This window comes from Maylandia zebra, linkage group LG20, assembly GCF_041146795.1.
Source record: "Maylandia zebra isolate NMK-2024a linkage group LG20, Mzebra_GT3a, whole genome shotgun sequence".
NCBI lineage: Eukaryota > Metazoa > Chordata > Actinopteri > Cichliformes > Cichlidae > Maylandia > Maylandia zebra.
In genome coordinates this window covers 13,538,845-13,552,820 of record NC_135186.1, presented here as the reverse complement: position 1 = coordinate 13,552,820, position 13,976 = coordinate 13,538,845, and the positions used below count along the sequence as shown (strand labels likewise).

General features: G+C 40.5%; 1 protein-coding gene across 5 annotated transcripts in view; it reads left to right on the top strand.

Annotated features, from left to right (window-relative positions):
- Nucleotides 1–13,976, top strand: part of LOC101470785 (solute carrier family 41 member 3) — a 42,081-nt gene that overhangs the window by 22,902 nt on the left and 5,203 nt on the right. For all 5 annotated transcript variants that reach the window (XM_076877961.1, XM_076877959.1, XM_004570010.5 and 2 more), the window contains 7 exons: nucleotides 415–486; nucleotides 803–947; nucleotides 2,206–2,352; nucleotides 4,148–4,292; nucleotides 5,813–5,892; nucleotides 10,446–10,580; nucleotides 11,176–11,324. In XM_076877961.1, coding sequence (XP_076734076.1) covers nucleotides 415–486; nucleotides 803–947; nucleotides 2,206–2,352; nucleotides 4,148–4,292; nucleotides 5,813–5,892; nucleotides 10,446–10,580; nucleotides 11,176–11,324 — 873 coding nt within the window. The remainder of the gene's footprint in view (nucleotides 1–414; nucleotides 487–802; nucleotides 948–2,205; nucleotides 2,353–4,147; nucleotides 4,293–5,812; nucleotides 5,893–10,445; nucleotides 10,581–11,175; nucleotides 11,325–13,976) is intronic.

The window sequence follows — 13,976 nt, the reverse complement described above, 5'->3', positions numbered from 1 at the left end:
GTTTTACCAAGTGTGAAATAAATAAATAAATGAAATGAAATAAAATGAAAACCTGCAGGACAGCGGCCCTTGAGGCCTGGAGTTGGACACCCTTGCTTTAGAAACACACACTTACCAATAGGGCTACGATGGATACATTGGATGATGATGTTAAAACATCTACCTTTTCATATTATACTCTATCATTTATGTCATGCTGTTGCAAAACACACTGTTTACTGCAAGATATTTTTCATTGCCTATGAAATTATGCCGCAAATTGGTCTATATATATATATATATATATATATATATATATATATATATATATATATATATATATATATCTTAACAAAAAACTTTCTTCTTTCAGACCTGTGTTATTTGAGTGAGAGCCTTTGCCTCAACATATGAATCATGACTCCATGTTTGCAGGCTAACACAGGCCAAATGGATGACCCTGATAAACAATGGACCATGGTGTGCAGCAATCTGGCACTTATTCAGGTAAGGTATGCCGGGGAGAAATTTACACCCAAAATATGAAAAGAGTAAATAATGGGCTGGACTGTCACTGTTCAGAAGTTCAGGACTCCTGTCTTCAGTTTGCTCTCTGCATTGTGTTTAAGTACAAACTCACTCCACTTCAGTTTTTTAGGCTAAACGATCCCTGAAGCCATTTTTCGGAGAAAAATGTGCCAAAAAATATTCACTCATAAAAATTGCTGCTTCCAACATCTGTCCGTCAGTGTTCTGAATGTTAAATTCACTATCCTACTGTAGCCGGGGCCTGACGCTGCTGTGCTCTGTCCTGTTTCGGCAGGTCCAGGCCACAGTGGTAGGATTCCTCGCCGCAGTGGCAGCAATTTGTTTAGGGGCGATTTCCAGAGGAGGCATTGAACTGGAACAAGCAGCTGTCCTGTGCGCCAGCAGTATCACCACCGCCTTTGTAGCTGCTCTGTCTTTAGGTAAGTAAGCTGCGGGGATGTTCTTTATTTGGAAATTCGAATAACAGTCAGTTATTCTAGCATATAGTCACCCAAGCATACAGTTTCGTTTAGGGGTCAGGGGTCAAATCGGAAGCTGTAACTAGAAGAACCAGATGAAGCATTCACTCCAGAGTACCAGCTGTACTCACATTCTTCATGATGTTATGATAGTCAAACTAGACACATAAAAAAGGCACCATCAGTACCTCCTGACAGAGGAACTTTCTGATTGGATGTAAGATACATAGTTCTAAATAGCTCTATATAGCTTTATTATCACTTTGACCTTCAGATCAATCTGTTGAACTTGAGGTCAGAGGTCAAATGTGTCATGATATTTTAATCTTTATACAGGACTTTCTATATGTGGGCAATACACACCACACGTGTAATAATCATAGTTTCTATGCTATAAGGCTTTTTGCCAATTTTCAACCAATAAATAAAGTTGACTTTGAAGACCTCGGTGGATTTAATAGGTTGTTAACATGACCCCACTCCACACTCCCACAAGGTTTTCTCAGAATTCACAAAAAACTTTTCAAGCTGTCATGTTGACAGACAGAACGACACACACCCATGCAGATGCTACCGTTTTTAAGGTCTTAATTTAAGCTGCTAGGTGTGAATGTGATTCGTTGTAACTATAACAAACAATACGTAACAGTTTGACAGTTATACAAGCTAATGTTATTATTCTGACAGTGTTTTAGGGTGGCTTCTCATTGTTGTGAAACAAATTTCAATCAAACAGCTTTCATCTGTGCGCTTGTCCTTATATTACCCGTCTCAGCATGCACTCCCCGAATAATCCATAGTTCATGCTCACCTTAAGTGTTCTGGTGTTAAGCAGGACTGATGCGTGAAGGAACAAAACTGTCCTTGTTTCATTTTCTGCTCTGCAGGGGAAACCTCTTCACTGTCTCTCTCTACACTGTCATTTCAGTTTCTCTGTAATTCGTTTTTTTACTCATACCCTTTTGTTTTTCTTTTCTCTTTCCAGGCCAGCTATCACTCTGTGAGACAGGTTGGCGTGTTGACAGTTGTCTTTGTTGATATAGAAAAACGAACAAATTCCAGCTAAAAGCTTCCGTCAGCATTCTGTTGTCTCACAAACATGATGAAAGAAGCTGAATTGGCTCTTTCTTTCTACAGTTGTGTTTTCCCCGTATGTTGATTGAAAGTGTAAGCGTCTCACGTCTTTTGTGTTTCTGTCCCTTCACACTCTGTTGTGCAGGCCTGGTGATGATTGGAGTGATCATCGGCTCGAGGAAAGTGGGAATCAACCCTGACAATGTGGCCACTCCCATTGCTGCGAGTCTGGGGGATTTGATCACCCTGTCCCTGCTGGCTGGGGTCAGCAGCGCGCTCTATGAGTATAAAGGTGAGGAAAAAGCCGAGATGTCAGTAGCAACTATATGATCTCAAGCTCACTGGGTTTCACTAAAGTTCCTGGCTTTTTTTTTACTTTTAACTGTGCGTATTTTTCCTTATATTCACAAACCTATGGCTGGATTAAAAATTTCATTTTTCACACAGCTTAGAATTGACCTTTGGAGTATGTCCAGATCAGCATCCAGAATTTACAAAAAAATTAAATAATAATAATAAAATTAGTTTCTAATATTACAGATCACTAGCACTGCTATTGTTAATGTCTGTGTGTGTTTGTTTGGATGTGATGTCCTAGGTGTCGCCCTCTGGTGATCTGTGAAGTATTTGGTTTGTGGCTGTTCGCCTCCTTAGCTCTACCCACTTGTTCTCCTTCATGACCCAGCCTTTGTGCTTGATCTGTTTTGGTTGCATGTTTTCTTTTTTTTCTTTTTTTGTTAATAAATGACATCTCTCAGAAAGTAAATGGGTGTTGTGTTACAAGCCACGGCCTTAACACAGTTTATTGTTTGAGATAACGGTTGTGGCCCCGGAGCTGCGTAGCACGGTGCTTCAAACGAGGCAACACAGGCTTTTTAAATTCATCCCATTGGTGCTGCTACTAAAAATCTTAGATGAGGTGAAATCTTGGACAAGGTCAGAGGTCAGTTTTTCTGATAGTCTTGTGAGTGTAATAACTGAAGAAGGAAATCGCCTAGGTTTTCAAATTTATACCATAGATGCCCTCGGCTGGGAGGCTGAGGGGTAGCACTGGTGGCTGCCAGTGACAAGTGAAAAACAAGTGATACAGGGTATTTTGGTGCCCTTGAAATTTGGAAGGAAAGATTTAACTGACTTTTTTCTGCCAGAAGATGGCAGCAAAAGGCAGCTTTTTCCACACACACTGTGAGAATGCACTGTGTATACACAACACACACTGTAGTGTGTGTGCACTGTGTATCAAAATGACACCCTGAGACATTTTGATACACAAAAAAAGGGTGATTATAGATGTGTTCCTCTGCATCTAGTTATTTGGCATATGTGATGTAAATGTACATATGTGTGAAAACCCCGGAGCAACCCTCCCAAGGGTTTAATAAAGTTTTATTTAATCTATTCTAATCTAATAACTTCAATCTCAGCCAAACCGATTTACTCAGGAACAAATAAAGACACTGAAATAAGTCAAACAATAACATTTTTAGGTTATCTAAGTGAGTTGTATATCATGTTTAACCTGAGTAGCGAAAGACCGCGGGGGTTTGAAAACGATGTGCTGGGAGTTCGCTGTTCTCGTCGGTTCAGATATTTAAAGTTTACACAGCTACATTCTCGCCTGAAAATATGCTAAAAGTTTATATTGTGACCCAGAAAGTTTTAAATATTACTCTTATTACTCTAAGTAGCTGCCGCCATTGTTGGAAACTGGAATTGGCTGGGCCGCGCTATGAATTCTGGGATATGGTTTTTCAATTCTGTTGTCCGGGTGGAAAATCAGGAGAAATTCGAGAGAGTGGTGGCTCTGGGAGATTTTTGGGAGGAGCATTGAAATTCGGGATTCTCCCGGAAAAATTGAGAGGGTTGTCATGTATGTGTACAGGGGGGATAAAATGCCAGTATCATTTACATCACAGACTTACTGTATATGTAGTATAAAACTGTAAAGCCTTTAATGTTGTGTTGAATAACATTTTTCATACCGATGCAGACATGCCCATAACTGACTGGATTTGTCTCCTTTTTTTCTTTCTTTCTTTGGAGACCTTCAGTATAATGTCTTTGTCTCTCTGTCTCTCTTTTTTTAGACATATGGTACCTGTCACCTATGGTGTGTCTGGTCTTTCTCTGTCTCATCCCGGTCTGGGTGTTGGTGGCCCGACAAAGCCCTCAGATCAGAGAGGTTCTCCGTTCAGGATGGCAGCCCGTAATAGTGGCCATGTCCATTAGCAGGTAGACACTCAAACACTTAATCTAGAATAATAATAAACAGCACTTTATATGTGAATAGATTTGTTTTTTGTGTGTTTATGGCTCTTGCACATATACAGGCCTATTAAAAAGTATTTTTTATGACGTATGAAGTCTACTCTTACTTCTCCTATAAGAATTAACAGGCTGCTGCTTAGCCCTATAAAGTGTGAGCAACTTTATAGAGATCTGGATCATTCATGTGTCAAAGTGGAAAGACATTAACAATCATCTGAGAGGAGCTATTGTTGCTGCCCATCAATCTGGGAAATACTATAAGGTCATTTTCACAGCAATTTGATGTCCATCACTTAACTGCCAATCTTCCCAGAAGTGGAGTGAAGAAGCTGCAAGACCTCAACAAGCAACACATCTTGTCCTGATCTAAAGAAACAGCTGAGCAACAAAATCAATGACATATATCCAGTGGCAGTCTGGAAAGGGTTACAAAGCCATTTCTAAGACTTTGGGACTTTGACAGAATGAAGGTGACTGTGAGAGCCATTGTCCACAAATGGAGGACACTTGGACCAGTGGTGAACTTTCACAGGAGTGGCTGACCTACCAAAGCTAGTGCAATAGACCAACGTCTCATCACGGAGATCACAAAATAACCCGGAACAATATCTAAAGAACCGCTGGTCTTAGTTTAGGTCAGAATTCATGACTCAACAATAAAAAAGACGCTTGACAAAAAGTTCCAGGGAGAAAACCACTGCTGACAAACATGAGCACAAAGGCTCATCTCACATTTGCCATAAACCATCTTGATGATCGCTGAGACTTTTGGAAAAATATACGTTTTGGAAAGTTTGAGTCCCGTTACGATTGGCATAAAACTAACAAAGCATTTAATTAAAAAGAACGGTATACCAAGTGTAGTGTGACGGTCTGGGATTGCTTTGCTGCTTCAGGATTCGGATGACTGAAGCAGCAAAGCAATCCCATGATGGAACCATGAATTCTGCTCTCTACCAGAAAATCCCGAAGAAGAATGTCTGGCCATCAGTTTGTGCCCTGAAGCTCAAGGGCACTCAAATTATACAGCAGGACAATGATCTAAAACACACCAGCAACTCCACTTCGGAATGGCTTAAAAGGACAAAATGAAGGTTTTGGAGTGGTCTAGTGACACAAATCCTAAAAGCAAAAGAAGAGAGAGCCAAAATTCCTCCACAACGATGGGAACGAGTCACTGCCAGTTATCACAAATGCTTCCTTGTAGTTCTCACCGCCAATGGTGGCACAGCTGCTTATTAGAATTAGTGGCTGTTACTTTTGTCTGTAGGGCAGGTAGGTTTGGAGAGCTTTTCATTTAAAAACAGCATCTGTGTTGACTGGGGTTACGTTGGTCTAATAACATTGGTTTGATGATGTGAACTCTGTAAGTGTGACAAATATGGACCAAAACTAAGAAATCATGCATCACGCTGTATGTACAGCATATGAGTACATAGGTTGTATTGCTGTGTTGTGATTGCCTTTGTGTTTGTGCTGTCCAGCTTTGGAGGCCTTATACTGGACAAGACAGTGAGTGATCCCAACTTCGAGGGTATGGCTATCTTCACTCCTGTCATTAATGGTAAGCAGGTCTCTAAAATGAAACGGTGCCACATGTAATTACTTGAACATGTCTGTACAAATGCCTGTGCGGTAGTTGATGACAGTGAGTTTCTGTGTGTCAGCCAGCTCAAAGTTGTAGGAAGTTGAGATCTGTGTCACATGGGTATAGTAATAAAATTTGAAAAAGTGCTGCAGTTAAATCAAATGAGCTTAAAATTTAATGTCAAACTCTCATTTGATTTAGAAATAGTGATAGCTGCTCATGTTCGGGTTTGTTGTGCATGAGCACCACAGTAAGCACAGATTTTACAGCACAGTCCACCTCTCGGGGCACGGCTGAAATATTTCATTTTACCAGGATTTGAGTGCATCTAAAATCCCCATCCAAATACTTTGACTTGATCAAAGGATTTTTCTTTATTGATTTCCTTCCAAGAAAACTGTAAACGCTACTATTTTGTGTGTTTAACAGCTCTGACGTCTGACATTAAAAAGCTGTAAACACGGAAGAAAAATATAAATGTGGTCGGTGGATGACCCATCCAGACTGGCTGGATATCAGTGTTCAGTGTTTTTCTACATAATCCTATTTAATTTGAAAACTGAAGCCATATTTCTCATAATATTAAAATCTTGTCTAAACACAGGAAGCAGGACAAGAACTTTGCTGAAGTAAAATTTTGAATTTGGCAACAATTTTGTTTATATTCACCGCCAAAGCACTAAGAACATATTATGTAATACCAATTGGGGGCATTCAGAACAGTCTAAATTACCATGCATGATGACTTCTCCTCAAGTACTTGAGCCTTTTTTTTCCAAGTGGATGTTAATTGCCATTGTGAAATGAACTGAAACCAGCTGCTAGCGGGAAACCAGTCTAAAATCATATGTGATGCTTCGGAAAATGTTCAGCCCTAATGTTAAAGTACACATGATTTGAAGTTAATGGGCTAAAACCTGAAGAACTGCCAAAATGTCCTGTAAATGAAGCCTTAAAACCACTGGAACATTTGAGAAGAACCAACTTTTTCCTTATGCACCAGAGCCGTGATGTAAGGGCATCAAACTGCTTTCGTGCATCTTTTGGAAACTCAATTTCTATGTTTTATTTTGCTTAATCAGAGTTCTTCTTTTACCAAAATATAATCACTTGTACCTAAAATGCAATATTTTGTGATTTAAAAATGGAAAAGAGTGAAGAATAAATCTAGTTTCTCACCTATTTGACCAACTATTGAAAGCGAAGCAGCCAAACAGGGATATGGTTCTAAATTATAGACTGCAGATAAAAGATGGACCTAGCCAGCATGACATCAACTACTGGTTTGTGGACGACTGTTTTAAAGTTTGAAGTTTGGTTTCTTGACTCTAGTTTTTTTTTTATATTTGGAAAAGGGCTTAGCATGTAGGGCTGTGCAATATGAACAAAATCTCATATCCCAATATAAGACATCTATCGTCCGATAACGATATAAATCACAAAAATGTAACATTTTCTGTAAATTCTGTGAATCTCGGGCAGCTCGACTTGCGGGAAGTGTTTCCAGCTGCGCGTCATGTAGCTGGAATCGAGTGTTTTAACCGATGCATGAAACTATACAATTTTAGACATAAGTTGTAACAGCCGCCGTTTTCTTTGTGAGTATTTATTACACGGCGTGCTGCGGGGAAAAGCCTGTTCTAACGTTTGAGTCTAAGGTTTATTTTTTAGCACCTGGCGGCTCTTTTTTACTTCTCATCCGTAAATAATCTGCTCTTTCAGTTTATTTTGAAAAGTCTCAACAGGATCTTGAGCTTTATTGTGAAAGGTTTATGTGAAACATAAACAAGCAGACACGCGATGGTGTTACCGTCGTTGTTGCTAACCACAACGCATAAAAACAGGCGCTTGTCTGTCCGTAGTGTGGTTATATTAAAAGAGAAAAAGAGAACTTTAAGAAATTAATATAGCCACTACAGTGACCATCAAAACAATGAAAAAATATTACCGTAAACAGTTTATTTTCCGACACCACGAAACAAACGATAGCGTAAAATGAAACGATAGACGTTTTTATATCGTCACCCGATATATATCGTTATATCGAACAGCCCTACTAGCATGCTAGGTCATCAGCTAACCATTTGGGAAGACCTAGCAGGCACTTGGTACCGTATAACTGCCTACAGTATAAATATTATTTGTTTTATTTCGTTTTTTTTATACCTAGCTATAAACATATTATTTCTGCTTTAAAATCAACCATTTTAACATCAGTGTTGGAGCTTGCCATAACTGGACAGGAACTACAGTTTCTTCATTCCCATATTGTTTGACTTAATACTATTATCTTACAATAAAATAAAATAAATGCTCTTTTGATGGGACTACTAGCTTCTACTTAGGTTGTTTACTTTTGAGGATGCTGACTTTATCTACATCACCTTTGCTGTTGTGTCAAATAAGAAGAGAATAAGAAGAACCAACTGTCAGAGTAGCTACAATCACAAACAAAACAGCCACAGACAAAATTTGAAAAGGTCGAGCGTTGCAACAGCAGCTAAGTAGACTTGGCAAACTATTTGTGGTTGATTCGATTGTGCCATTATAATGATGCAAATACATGAGTAATAAGATGCAGCAAGTCAAGCTACTCTTTTAGAGGCAAGCATAAAAAACAAACAAAAATTTAAAAATGAAGCTAAAAACTGCAGTTCATCTAGTGGCCACTTGGTGTTGGTTCCCAAAGCCAATCGGTTCCCATAGTACCCATGTGTCCAACTTACCAGCATTAAAAAGCATCCCAAAAATCATTAGAAAATCTCCTCAGATCAATAAAAAAACAGGATTTACAGTACAGGAATGTCCAGCTTCTGAAATGTATGTTTCTTTAAGATGTTAATACTTGGTTGGGAGCTCCATCACCACAAATTACTGCATAAATGTAGCGTGGCACGGAGGCAGTCAGCATGTGGAACTGCTGAGGTGTTATTTTGACAGCAGCCTTCAGCTCTGCCTGCGTGTTTTTCATCTTCCTCTTCACAATACCTTCAAGATTCTTTTAGAGTTTAGGTGAGGTGAGTTGGCAGGACAGTAATAACATGGTCAGTGAACCATTTGGTAGCAGTTTTAACACTGTTCATCCTCTCCTGGAGGATGTGAATGATCGTCATCCGGGTAACCATTAAATCAGAAGTTTGCCAAATGATTGCGGCTGTATGTGCTAAACAAGGGTGAGAGATGTAAGGTGTTTATGCTGTTTGAATAGTAATTTATTGACATACTTAAATCTGAGATACTGGATTCCTGCTTTTCATGAGCTATTAAAAGAAAAAGGTGAAATATTTCTGTTTATGTGCACTGAATCTGTAAAATATACATTTTTTGAGACGCAGTAGTACAGTGTGTACCATAAACCTGTCAAATAAACATAAGGACGAGCAGAGAGATCGTCACACTGTGCTTATAGAGACCTGATCGTCATCTTTAATGTGTGTCAAACTTATGCCTTAATGAAAACTGCATCATGACATAGAGAAGAGGAAGCAAAAAAGAAGCAGCCCTAAGGCCGAGTGGTTTGGCTGTGAGGTGATGCGTGCAGAGAGCCGATGAGTATAGGAGAGAAGTCAATGTAAACCACTAATGATGCACAGCCAGTGTGCTGTCACAGCTCATAGGGCCTTGAATAACCACAGATCCTCCCTGTCACTGTTTCTCATTTTGATTCTGCCCATCCTCTGGCTGTTTCATAATTCGTACGCTCTTTGCGCCACGCTTATAATTTCTAAATTTCCCATCTGGTTTAAATTTCCTATTCTGGCTTGCAAAATATAACCAGCATTATGTTTTCCTCACAAAACACCCCTCTCCCTATCCTAATGGCAACTGTGCCTCTCTTTTTTTTTTTTTGTTTGGTTTTGTTTTTTGTGGGGCTAAGTACTTGGAAGGGTGCTTGACATAACCGAGTTGTCACAGATATCACTGTCAACACCAGATGAAAATGGACTGTGAAAAGCAGCGGGATCTGCAAAAGCTGTCCTTGATTGTGTCGAAATGCGACTTTGAAGAGGGCGAACAAATTCGTTTCACCCAGCATCTTATCTTCCAGTTTGATTGTGTAACCCACCTGGAGCACATTAGAAATCAGAAAATGGCTCATCAAACAGTTCATGCTCAACCAGTATTGACACAATATTTATGCCAGAATTTGTCCCATTCTGATTTTTACCGACAGTTTTATTTGTGTGGTGTTCCACGTGCATGTGCGACTAGTCTCCACACTTTGCAGTGCTCTTTTGTACTCATCTCTCTTATGTTTGTTACTGTGACTCGAGTGGTCAGGCTTTAGCGTTGCTCTGGCTCGCGTCTCTCTGCAGACCCTGTCCGGATCACAGCTGTGCCAAGAGTGTGTCATTATTTGGCCTAATTTGTGTGCCGGCAGCAATAAATGAGATTAAGCGTCACTAAAGCTGTGTTTACTGTTCTTTGTGGGAGAGAACTTTGGTAACCACCCTGTAGTTTCTCTTGCTTTGTTTACATCATCTTTGACTCAGCTCGTTCATCCTCTTGCCTTCTCTTCCCATGCATAGGAGTGGGTGGCAACTTGGTAGCCATCCAGGCCAGCAGGATCTCTACCTATCTGCACTTTTGGAGCATCCCAGGGGTGCTACCCTACAAGATGAGGCAGCACTGGCCCAATCCCTGCATCACCTTCTTCTCCTCAGGTAATGCTGCCATGCGGTGGAAGCTCTCTAAACCAGAAATTTAAACGATTTAAGGAAACTGACTTTAAATGTCCTAACAGGCATTGGTAAAAAACAAATTCTACTAATGAGGGGCTGGAATCAAGCATTCTAGACACAGAATCAGTCCACCCCAACCTGCCTGAACCCCAGGAAGAGCCAGCCTCTTCACGAAATCCAAACCCAAGAGCTACAGCCCCAGGGCCACCCAACAGGCCCCGCCACACCATAGTTTTAAACTCACTGTCTCACCACCATCATCGTCATTTTCAGCCAGAGACAAACGGCCAGCTCGTGTGAATGTGGGGCTTGATCTATTAGCTGACTGCAAATAAGACTTCCAATAATGCTGATGTCAATCAGAGTCTGCAGAATGTGTAAAAAGTCAGCTGTTGATGTCAGATTAACTATAAGTGGTGACAATATTGACAATGTGGAGCTTGTAAAATAACTCATATTATGTTACATCATACAATCACAGTAAAGTTTAGACTAGAAGTTGGAGTCAAAAGATTGGTGATACAGATCAGTGGTTGATAACAAAAGGCACTATTTTCTTACATTTTCTGTCTCCCAGGGGTCAACTCAAAGTCAGCACGGGTGCTGTTGATGCTCGTTATACCCGGTCACCTGGTCTTCCTTTACGCCATCTCTCTGCTACAAGGAGAGGAGGCACCTATCACCATAGCCTTCACTGTCTGCTACCTGTGTGCTGCTCTGATACAGGTACACTGATTCAGCCCCATGCCACATACACTGTAAGAAATCATTTGGGTTTTCCTGTTGATGGTAGCCAAGACTGAGCGGTTTCTCATGAACTCGTTGGCTCTCAGCTGACCCTCAAGTTTCCAATGACAGTCTGACAGAGAATGTGAAAACCAGTCATCAGAAGGTACATTATAGACTTAGACTTTGTACAGTCTGATCAAAATGGCCGCAACCACCTGTTACCAAAGTGTGAAATGACCTGTACCAGGTGTGTGTTTGAGCAGCTCACTGGGATAAAGAGTTGCTCCAGGATAGAGCAGAAAGTCCAGCGCAATCCCCAGCATAACATCATCTATCTTGTGTTTGGAAAGTCTGTGTTACTGAACAGAATTCTGTGTTTTGTCCTTTGATACCAAGTCAATAATAGTTTGGCACTCTCGGTAATCTCCTGGAGGTTCCAGATGTCAGATTTCCTAACAGCCCAAGCCCAGAAAAGTTGATTCCATTTCTAGGAAGCTTCATAGGACACTGCCACGGATCACAGATTTTTCAGCTGATAATCAAATACTTAATACAATCAATATAGACCATGTAACCATTTAACCATCACTTTTAGATATACATTCTAATCATCTGCTCCAACTATTCATCCACTAGGTTTTATTTTTTCCTCTCCAACAGCTGTTTGTTCTTTCTTTCTTTTTTATAAACAACTGTTAGAAAGCTGTTTACTTTTAGTTGTTTTAAACCACTTATCTTATTTATTTAAAGTCAGCTCTACTTCTACCACTTTAGGCATTAGTCACACCGGCCTAGAGACCGGTTGAAAACCCCGTCGCTCCCTCAGGTCGGTTTCAGGGGAAAATGCACGTTCTCCCACTGACTGGTGCGTGATCACCTGAGGTTGCTGGTTCAAATCTGTCTCAGAGAGTGTGGTGCACCAAAAATGTCCTGTTGCTTACTTTGGTCACTAGCACATTGCTGCGGTCGCCCAGTGTGCACGCTTGTAAATGCCGCACATGTTTAGATGCCAGACAGTTGGTAACTAATCACAGAATGATACTGAAACTTAAAGTGTGCCACAAACTGGAAACAGAGAGCATTCACTATCAAAGTTAGAGCTGCGTCTTACAGTTTTTTCTGAATGCTTAAACCCTAACTGTGATTCCTGTAGCACAATCTCTAAAACTATTCAGACTTATAGCAAAACCACTCACTGAGTTTGCAAAACTAAAAGCACAAAAACTGCTTTGCACTCAGTTTGCAATTTTGTAACACACACTTTGCAAAACTGTAGGCACAATTCACTGCACAACACTCAATTACCAAATTTCCAACACACTCCTAGCAAAAGTATACACATGTATGGCTATCATTAACACTAATTTGCCAACTGTCTGGCACACTTTCACATGTGAAAACTTTTTTAAATAATTAGTTCACTTTGCAATCTGCCTAAGCACTATAATACAGGTAAGCTGTGTGTGCGGAGTACAATGGAGGGAGCAGAAAGAGTGAGAAGTAGAGGAGGCCGAGGAAGAGGACGTGGAGGTGAAGAAGTAGGATGAAGAGGACGACAAGGACAAGGAGGAGCAAGAGGAAGACGAGGAGGGGGGAGAGGAAGATGAGGAGGGGGGAGAGGAAGGGTAGGAAGAGTAAGAAATAGAATTGCTGATGACATCAGAGCTACAATAGTGGACCATGTAATCAACCGTGGAATGACCCTGAGGGTAGCTGGCCAACGGGTCCAGCCTAACTCGAGCCGCTACACTGTAGCAAGTACCATAAGGACTTGAAATGAGAATCGGTTAGTACAGTCACTTCGCACAAAGATTTGTAGCACTGCCATATGCCAATGAGAAACACACCAATACCACTGATGTAAAAATACTGAAATTGTTACTTTACAGAATTGCTAGATGACCAGATGCTGGGGGCAGAGGAAGCATGTTCACTGCAGACCAAGTAACCCATATAGTCATTATGGCGATTGCAAATAATCCTATACTTGGAAATAAATACTTGTGTTTGTTTTGATGTGTGTGAATAAACACCAGTACTTGAAGTTTGGATCCCTCTATGCTTATGGATCTATGACAGAAGTATGAGCTCAAACTGACATAGCCTACCTTGTGCACAGAGAAAGCAAAAGCCAGATGTGTTTTGTATTCATACCATCAGTGTGCAGTTGGCGCATTGTGTGCTTACTAGATGATGGCTTGTGTGTACTGTTTGATACGGAAACACCATTTTTACGAAGGTGTGAAGGGTTAATCTAGCTGTGTTTGCTTTTGCAAGAGAACTACAATGTTTTGATTATTGGGTGACAGGTTTTCTTATTTGTGTGAAGAGTTTTGCAAAATTAGCCAATAGTTACAAAAAATGTGCTTAAGCAATCAGAAAAAACTGTAAGCTGCATCTGAACTAGAAGCAAAGCGCCAAACAGAGACCACAGATGGAGAATGACATTGGGCAACTAAAAGGAACTACGCATGACATAAGCGTTAGTGATGGGAAGTGATCAGGACCTGGGATACACTTTTCACAAGTTCCAGGGAAGCACTGATTGGCATATAACTTGATAGTAAATGGTTTAGAGGACCACCTAGGCAACTGGATCACTAACTGATTATTCAGTTACTTTCTGTTCCAGCAGTTGATGATGTGCAG